Raw genomic sequence first — 9758 nt, 5'->3', positions numbered from 1 at the left:
TGGCCTGGCTAGGATGGTTTTCATCATACATGGCGGACTGAGTACCGGCCACAGGGGAGGGACAGACGTACCTGTTTGCCCCACCGGTGGCGGTCTGGATAGGATGGGTTTTCATCATACGTGGCGGACTGAGTACCGGGCTCACTACCAGGTGAGGCGGCGGGCTGGTAGGTATTGGCCGCGGGGGACGCTGCCGAGTTGCAGACTGCCTCGCTAGGGTCATGCTGGTCATATGTGTGGGACAGGGTACGCTTTAGGTCAGTGGCCAGGGCAGGGGAGTTATAGCAAGGTGCCTTGCGGGCACGCTGGGTGGCGGTGGCATTCTGCTGGTAGGCAGAGGACTTGGTGGCACCCGGGTTTGGGAGGATGGAAGGGTGCTTGTAGCAACTTTGGCCGGACTTGTCGCGACCATTTTGGCCATAGGCAGCCAGGACGGCCCCTGCCCTGTTTGGTTTTTGACGAGGGCGCTCGGTGCTGTACGGGCGGGACGGCACGGGGTGTGTGTGCGTGCGGGGGCGCCTTGCCGCACGGTACGCTGGGCACAGCTTCGCCAACCCGTACGGGACGATTTCTGACTGCGAAGATTCGGCCCTGCGCAGGTCAGGGTGATCATTGAAACCACCCTCAGCGTAAGGACTGATGACAGATTCTGACTCATTTAAGCTGTCGTGATCCTCCAAACGCCCCTCAGCGTACGGACTGATCGCTGACTCCTCCGAGTTGCCACCAGGAAAGGGCCACATGGAGCAGGCAGCGATCTGGTTGTCATTGTGGGATGGACCTGCGCCGTTAATACTGGGGGCTTTGCGCTTGAGCTTCTGCTTGATACAATGGGCACATCCCCCAACCCCTACCGCAGCAGCCGACAACCCACCCAGAGCTGCCCACACGATGTACCACGTTAGATCTGTATCATCGCTCGTGCTAGTAGCCAGTGGTGTAGTGCTGATGCCACTGGACAGCGGTGTAGTGCTGATGCTGATGGACTGTGGTGTAGTGCTGATGCTGACTGGTGTCGTGTTGAGGAGTGTCAGCTCGGTTGCTTGTAGTGTTGTCATGTCAGAGTGTGCTATCGCGCTCACCGCGAAGACGACAGTGTCGGAGCCAGTTTCCGAAGAAGCCGTACAAGTGGTGTTTCCAAAGGACAAGGGCTCGTCGGTCTCAAGCCAAAGAGTGAAGCTGGACTTCCCCATGTAGTTAGAGCACTGCTTTCCTGTTTCTCCCAACATGTTTTCCAGTCCCTTACATTTCACCCAGCCCTTAGCCTTTAGGTCGGTCACCACCTTCACGGTTAGGTTAACTGTCGGCAGACTGTCGTGTGTGGTCGTGTTTGTGTCGTATGTTATGTCGAGTGTGTGGTGTAAGCCGTCAGGGAAGGCAAATGCCACTGTCGGCAATTGCTCCCAATACACATCGCCTTCGGCTTTGTACTTGTACGCGGCGCTGCGCTCAATATGCCTAACCTCAACCAGCGGTACAGGGCAGGGCAGTCCGTTGGAATTGACCGGAGCGGGAGGATTTGGCTTCAGCGGCGAGGCGGGGCAGCTTGCTGTCGAGGGGACCCGCATTACCCTGGCGTAACGCCCCTTGAACTTGAACGGGTTCATGCCCTCTGGGTCGTACAGCCAATCGTTCGCACATGTACAGCGCGGCGGATTGTCCAGTGAGACAACCATGAACTTCCGCTCCCGACCTTCCAGCGCCATGGCGGCAATCGCATTTCCACGCACGTTGACATGGCTTGGAAATGACGATTTGAACCAACCACCAGACAGAAAGGTCAGCCTGTTTCCCGCCAGATTTAGGATGTACATTTTCTTGATTGAGTGAAACGCGCCTGCAGCAATGTGGGAGATTCTGTTACCTTCCAAGTTCACGACTCGCAGCCGCTCAAGACCGTAGAACATCCCCACGCCGATAGATCGCAGTTTGTTCTCAACCGCGCGGACATATTCTACGGACTTGATCGCCTGCAAGGTCCCCGGTGCTACAGTAGCGATAAGATTGGCACTTACGTCAACCCACCGCGGCTGCACTCCCAGGAACGCGCCTGGCGACAGCGTCAGGATTTGGTTGTCCACAAGGATGAGGTAGGACAACCTGGGCAACCCATGAAAGCAGCCATCCTGCAGGAAATCATACTAGTTCTGAGCTTGGTATGAGAACATTTAAGTATTGATATAAAAATGTACTTTTCCCCTTTACCTTCATATATGACTCATAGAAATTGAAATATAACGAGAAAATAAATCTTGTGAAAATTCTATGTCTGGGACAAAACAATTTGGGGCTAGAACCAACAACTTAAATTACATTTGAATACATCTTTGCAGGCTCTGAAACATGGCAGCTAAGAAAGCCACCTTTTTCTTTAGAAAACTTTAAAGATATGATCATCGACATATGATTAACATCTATGTCTGGGCCAAAACAATCGACGCTCTGGAGCTAGAACCAAGAACCTAAGTAGTCAGATTTGAATACATATTTGACTGGGTTAGCAGGCTCTTTAACATAGAAGCTAAGGAACCCCCCTCTTTTCTTCAGAAAAAAAAAGATAAAGATATGATCATCGACATATGATTAACATACCAGGATATTGGTGAGATATACATCTTAATTCTAAAATCTCACCTCCAGATGTGTGAGGTTGTTCTCCAAGAGCAGCAGATACTCGAGACCCTTCATCCCAGCAAACGTGTCGTTCTTCAATGTCTGGACATTGCTCCGCCAGATGACCAGGGTAGATACCTGTGGCAACTTAGCAAACGCCCCTACCTCCATATCCGTTAGGTTACAATCCACAAACCACAACCTGCACTTGGTACCACATGGGATCTGAGAGAGGATCTCTGCCTTGTCAGTGCCAAGCTTGCCGACGTTGTTGCCAACGATCATGAAATTGGTTCTCATTTGTGGCGAAGGGTTCTGATTGGGACCCCCCTGGGTAGGGCTTGTTTTGTTTGAGCAGACCTGACAAGATTGAAACGCCTGAACCAAAGGTACAGTGTTGAAGGGGCCATTGTAGCTGGTTACTTCATGCGGGTATTTGGTCCACTTGTACCGGTACGCCCCAATGTCATACCGGTACTCATGACCATCCCAACGGCTGTCACCTACGCCACACTTCGCCACGGACACTTCACGGCAGCTCTGCCAGCTACCTGCATCCACACATGGCACTAGTAGCTGCATAAGCAGCAACAAAGAGATTTTGTCTCTCATCTTCATCGTCATGGTCGAACGCTAACACACCATAGCAATTAAGCAATGACAAGGCTATATTGTCATGTTACACTTACCAAAAGAATCCGCTACAATCGCTGCAATTAGGATTGTATCACAGCTGCACCTACGAAAGATCTGGGCAGCTAAAAAAAGCAGCCGTGTTCTCTCCAGTGGCGCAAACGCGCTCTAAGCCAACACGATATTCTTGACTGTGATTATGTCTTCGCTATTTTGGATGCATTTTCGACGCACATGTGTTGGGTTCTACAAACAACAACAGAAGCATTCTTGCAACATAGGTATTTGACTTTGACGTGAGTTAGGTTATTTGTTCGATATTAGTCTGAAACAGGGAGAAACATGGAACGTTTCAAGTCAAATATCATGTCCATGTCAACACCAACATCAAATTTATTACTGCTATACGCTGTCCCTATCGTTTAAAGGGATTGTGGTTGGTTACTATTATTTGCCCATTTTTGCATAGAGCAAATTGAAGATGAATTTTACGTTGTCTCTAGGTATGATGTTTTCAGTACGTAACAAACTATTCTAGACTTACGTACAACAGATTTCAAAAGACTCAATGCTTCAGACATATTTGAACAATCCATTTCGTGCAGGAGGGGTTAGGACCATTTTTGGTACGGGGGACGTGGTGAAGCCATTTGCTGCATTTGCTCCCGAGCAAATGTCTGCCTTTCTATTGTTGTCAATGTATTTATGTGTTGTATATTTTCCTGTGTGTGTTAGGACGGACCACAGGAAGAATGGCTACTGTCGTGTCCATGTCGTGTCCAATAAGTGTGGATCCTAATAAACTCAACTCATATGTAATGTCATGTTGGGGCCAGCCATGTCAGTGGGTGACTATAAAACTATGACAGCGCATTCTAGGTGGCAGCTAAGTGAGTTATTTAAAGAATGCTTGTTATCACGTCATCGACATGCCCAGGCACGAGGACTGCATCTGGAAAAGAAAAAAGCTCACGTACTTCGAATGCTTCGCTTGTCTTTGGATTTATCCTGCCTTCCAAGGGTCAGGGGGACTGGAGCTTTGGGTCAGACATTGTGAGGATGTTTTTCTTCTCATTTTTCAGTATACAGTATTCATATCGGCGACATGATTCACCATCTTTCACCATATACGCGTACGTGTTTGGAACGTTATACAGTGTATAGTTTCTGTAGGTGATATAACAAATCTTTGACTTGTTTACGGCTATGCTTAAACGCTATTGAGGAAAAATGGACTATCGTATCTTGATAGATATCTTCAACGAAATGTGTACGCCGAAACCTATTGCCTGGCCTTTTTAAGCAAAATAATATCGTCAACAGTCCTGATGTCTTTCTCTAGATAAGCTCTTACAATCATAGTTATGACAGGTGTGCTAAGACCCCAAAACCACACCTGTCTATAATTCACCATCTGAACAAACGTTCTCAAGAGCTCTTAACTTTCTTTACCTGTTGACATCATTTACAAAGTAAACATAATGTGTGTCAGGGATATACGCCGACAACATACTGACAGCAGTTTGTATTGAAGTCTGTCTGTGTGACCTTGAAGATTGTTGATGCTTGCCTTGTCATGATGGCCGCCATTTTGTTTGAACTTTTTAGTATGTGCCTCCGCCATTTTCTCCATTATGCCCGTAAACATGACCGACATGCCGAGCCTTTTGTCGTCCGGTCCCCGTGTCTCCGACTTCCGACCGGGTTGTGGAAAGATATGTTCCTGTCAAAATAATCAACATAATGCCTTCAAATGGGGCAAGGAGTCGTCATAGCAACTGAGATGTTTACGATTTCTGGGCCGTACCACGTTATAGACTGTCAGGGGGTGGTCAGATGACGTTTTTGAAATTAGAGGAAAGCACGAACGACGCTTCAAAGTTTAGCTAACTACACGGATGCTTCTCTCAACCACTTCGATGACTTTTTGCACCCCTGTATTGTTAAATGGAACATCCGCACGGGACTTCAAATGAATTGGGAGCAGGTAAAACTAACGATTCTCAGTGTTACCTGTGTGTGGTGAAAGGTCTAGAATCGTTTTATCCTCGCCTTTTTTTTGGCCGTGAAAAAATCGTAGCATATTCACAAGGGAATGTTTGCAAGCGACTGTACCTAGGCTAGCTGGACGTGTGAAAAATACTCTCCTGTGATCACAGGTACACATTTTCTTTTATTTGCGCTGCCTTTAAGCCTTGTAATGCGTTCATTTCTGTCTCTTTGCACTGTTGTAACATAGCAATTTCTTTTAGCAACTTTTAGAGTAAAAAGAATGTTTGATACACCGTTCTTCTAAAACTAACTTTTGTTTAGATTGGAGACGTCTTGGTTCGAAGGCAGCCTTACGTTAGAAGAATTCTTTGGCGAATAGTTGAAAGTCGTGGCTGGTTACTCACAGTTTTCCCACCGGGGTAATAGCTAGTTAGTTTACACAGACGGCGTCTCCTTGTCATAACTTTGACAAAACGTGTCGACATCGGTCAGTTTTTGAACTTGAACGCCTGTCTTGTTGTTGGCACGTCTGGGCGTTGTTTGGAATATGCCGTGGTGGGAGAAATCAGATTCTATGTACGATAAGAAAACCGCACTTCTCTTAACCGTAAAGCATTTTCTTGTAGACACTCAAGATGCTTATAATGACGAAAGAAAGTTGAGTGAAAACGTTTGTTACGAGGAAATCCTGTCATAACAAAGCAATTTGTTGAAACACGTTGTTAGCGACGCGCAAACGCCGTACAAAAACACCTCCAGTGTCGACTGTTCGATACGTTTGGTTTAGAGCCACTTGTAAGTACATAAATCAACCCACAACACTCCAAAAGCTCCGCAGAGGTCCCATGGCTATGTAATGGACTCATTAAGCCGATCATAATCGGTTTAAAGGTTCCAAGTATATTTTTGTCGCATTCAGAAGTTTTCTGAGGCGAACAATGGCGTGAGAAGAAGTGGCGACAGCCGTGGAATAACCGACATACCCTGCCCAGGCCAGGCGACTCCTGCTGTTGACTCTAACGTCAATGTCTTCTTTGTTCCGGAGAGAAAAAAAGGAGAAGTTGGCACAGGTCTTTGTGTGAAAACCCACTCGGTAGTGGACGGACTCTTAAAACGCTGACAGATTTGGACGACTGTACATGTGTCAGGTTTGTGGCGTTTTGACTGTAGCTTATTTGTCATAAGAGCAGAGGCTTCTCTTTTTCGTCGCATTAGATGACCATTTCTTATATTGCGTGTACAGTGCCATTGAATATCTTTTGTAGGAGTGTATAAGGATGGTAAATATAGCAATCCTTCCATCATTTGGGAGGTAATGCATATGGTAGCATGAATTTACGTGCCATTTGAGTGTCCGGCAAACCATAATAGGAGAGCCAAGGGCCCAGTACCTTCCATGAGTATACGTACGGTAGGGAGCTTGGAAGGCAGGCGAGCCTGGATGCCAGACCCATAGCTAGGCCCAGAGTTAGTGGATCAGGGCCTATACATATACATGTAACTGAGGGAGTTGTGGTATGATTGCTTTGGGGGTATGTTGGCCGCCTGGAGCCGAGGAACTGTCCTGTGTAGGCCCTGGAAACATTCTGGCACCCAGACTAAAACCAGATCACCTAGATCCTCTACGAAATCTATCGGTGGTAGCGACCAAGATAAGGTGCACCTTTACACACTGGCCGCTAGGTGGCCGAATCTCTTGACATTCTGGTACCACAGTGCTGCAGGCCACGGTCCGTGGATCTAGAGTCCGAAAACACTCCAAAGACCCTTCTTCGCGCGGTTCAAAGACGCCGCTCTGTGGTCGACCAGTTACTCAAGAACTTGTTCGTGAACAGTCAGCACCTTGAGGGCCCTGTCAAGACGCTGTATCTTTCTTTGAGAGGTCACGTATTCGTCTTCCACACCTGCATGGGAAGATCGGAACGTGAGAACTGACCGGACACCTTGAAGACACATTCAAGGTATTTTTACGTGAAATTTCAGCTTAATTCGCCAGTACGATTCGTGGTACGTGTAGGTGACGATCAAGAAAAAGTTTGCGGCGCTAATTTCCTCAAAAACACCGGTTTACTTAGAGTAGAAGAACGTCGATTCTTCTGGTGAGTTGAGCCAACACGATGAGTAATTTGTTTGCCACACAGGAGCGTGCGCCGAGGCTGCAATTATCCCGTAAACACCGTCTTCTACATAGACACATGCTAATCAAGGCTAGTAGCTGCTTTCTTAGTGCACGACTTTGTATATATGTCGCAGAGAACGTTCCAACATTTTGTCATTACAGCCTTTGTCTACCACCCGCCATTTCACATGCTTACGATTGTAAATTAATGAAGGTAACGGTGTTTGTGATACAGTATACTAGTATTTTTTATTTGTTGAAAATCTTTAAAAAATCGTTTCTATCTTGCTAGATTTTGTCTCATCGGTCGCTATATCCTGTAGATCAATTGAAACACGACCCAGCAACTGTATTTTCTAACAACCGCGTTCCTGTGAGGTCAGTTTTCACGGGATGAATCACAAACTCCTAAAAGGTTGAAAGGGTAGCAGAGTTCCTCTTTTCTCCAATGTCTATAATTAACTCACCTTTGATGGAGTGGATTGACCCCGCCTCCTCTTGTACGGTCCGATGGCGTGCCGTGTTTGCTCAGCGTAAGCGCGCACCTAGCGGCACGACCGTGAAGCGTGCAGTTTCTGTTTACCGCCGGCGGAACCTTTCACGGTGCGATCAGTCGCCGCTAACTTTTGTCACTGTTGTCCCACATGTGACATTTCTTCATGCTGTGTCAAATACATGGCTCAAAAATACGATATTAGTTCACGGCCTGCTATTAACATATTTTTAAAGAGAATTTTGGTGCCTTTTCCACTGGAAGTTTTCAACCCAACTGATCCAACACAAAGCTGACCATTCATCTTGGATGACAGAATGTGACTTTCTTTCTAGAACATTCTTCATCCCGGAGAGACCACCGCGCTCCGCCCACACAAACACAGTACTAAAGCACAGGTCCTCAACCCCGGGGTTAGGAAGTCTTTGGAGATGAGTCAGTCGCGAAACCTTCTTACGGGTTCCAGTTGCAATGAAGCTATCGCACAAAGACTGCCTTTATCTCCGCTTTTGCTTCCCCGGCAATGTTTTCGTCTATTAGAATGAAAAATTACTTTTTAAAGACTTCCTCCGCTGTAATATATGAATATAAATCATGTGAAGTTCTCCCATCGCCACAGTCGTGACTCGCCAGACTTGTGTAGTTATTCTAAAAGGGGAGGGGTGGGTGGTAAACGATTGCATACATTGTGATTTGCACTTAATGATCAATCCGACAGGTGGCATTTCAACTCAGACCAAAATTTTCCACTTCGACGGTTTGGGGTGAATTAATATTTTGGCTACGTGATTGATTTGAACGCGCCTCTACGACGTTCATGGAAAATAACCAAATGATAAAACAAATGTTTAAAAGCTGCTCTCTCTGTGCTAAGGAGGAGTTTATCCCAAATCTAGTCCAGGAAGTGTTATCTAACCAAACCGTCTTTCAGTCCTATTGAGGTCCAGTGACCGGTAGGGACCATCAAAGGAGAGATTACGCCCGGGTTAAAGGCTCAGACTTGATGAAAGGCCCCATTAGGACCCGGTAGTGACAGATCTAAATCCACCTCTTAACCGCTAGCCGACTGCGAATGCTTGACCCGATCACGAGTAAAACTGCCGTGACCATGAAACACCGGACTTCCGATAGAATAGAATAGCATTAGCGAGCTCCAACGTTCAGACACCTCGGTGGACTGTAGGCACGCGTTTCCTTGTTTTTCTAGACTTGGGGACGTGACTTTAAAACATTTGAAATGTCGAATGTACACGACAAAAATAACAGTTCTAATTTTAGAGCTCAGAACATATCCTTCGACATGTTTGTGTTTATAAGATCCCCTTTCCCCGTTAAGCCTCTCAATCTTTCTTGATGTAGATGATCTAAAATAATGCCAACCGCAAACCACATAACAAGCATTAAAACGAATGGCTGTTGTGACAAAAGAATGGCATTGTTACTGCCCTAAGAAAACGGTACTCCTAGCATCCCCACAGTTCATTCTTCTACGGGTTGATGTATTTTGGAGCGCTTTTGTGTCCACCACATGTCATCATCCATATGTCGTCTGTTCCGCTTCAGTTCACGGCTTACTGCGTCGCGAGCATAGCCTTATCACAAAGGAGATAGTCTGTGCAACGTAATTACTATTAATTTACAAATCTGTTGGATGTTTTGCAACTTACTTTTGAACATCCAAATGACTTTCGGAGATATTCGTTGTCATGAGTTCAGATACAGTACTACATGATCTTCTCCCCACTCGTAGCCCTCCCTGATTTTCCCCCTTTTCGTAGCCCTCCCTGATGCATGGCTTTACAATAGAATGTGTTTCACAGAAATACCTAGTAGTCATAATTTGCACAGTTACTCGTATGTCATCATAACGGTGCTAATATTAGAATAAATTAAGGTGACTACAACTTA

The 9758-nt window shown here is 46.4% G+C and overlaps 1 protein-coding gene across 1 annotated transcript in view; it reads right to left on the bottom strand.

The window, feature by feature from the left end:
* LOC109482842 overlaps window positions 1-3237 on the bottom strand; it is a 3589-nt gene extending 352 nt beyond the window's left edge. Inside the window, exons 1-2 of the mRNA XM_019785685.1 lie at window positions 2635-3237; window positions 142-2126 (exon numbers count right to left, since the gene is read on the bottom strand). Coding sequence (XP_019641244.1) covers window positions 142-2126; window positions 2635-3237 — 2588 coding nt within the window. The remainder of the gene's footprint in view (window positions 1-141; window positions 2127-2634) is intronic.
* Between the last annotated feature and the right edge of the window lie 6521 nt (window positions 3238-9758).

Source organism: Branchiostoma belcheri, unplaced genomic scaffold (genome assembly GCF_001625305.1).
Source record: "Branchiostoma belcheri isolate BF01 breed outbred unplaced genomic scaffold, Haploidv18h27 scaffold61, whole genome shotgun sequence".
NCBI classification, from domain to species: Eukaryota; Metazoa; Chordata; class Leptocardii; order Amphioxiformes; family Branchiostomatidae; genus Branchiostoma; species Branchiostoma belcheri.
Note: the sequence above shows the minus strand (reverse complement) of the source record. Positions and strands in the feature narration are given on the sequence as shown.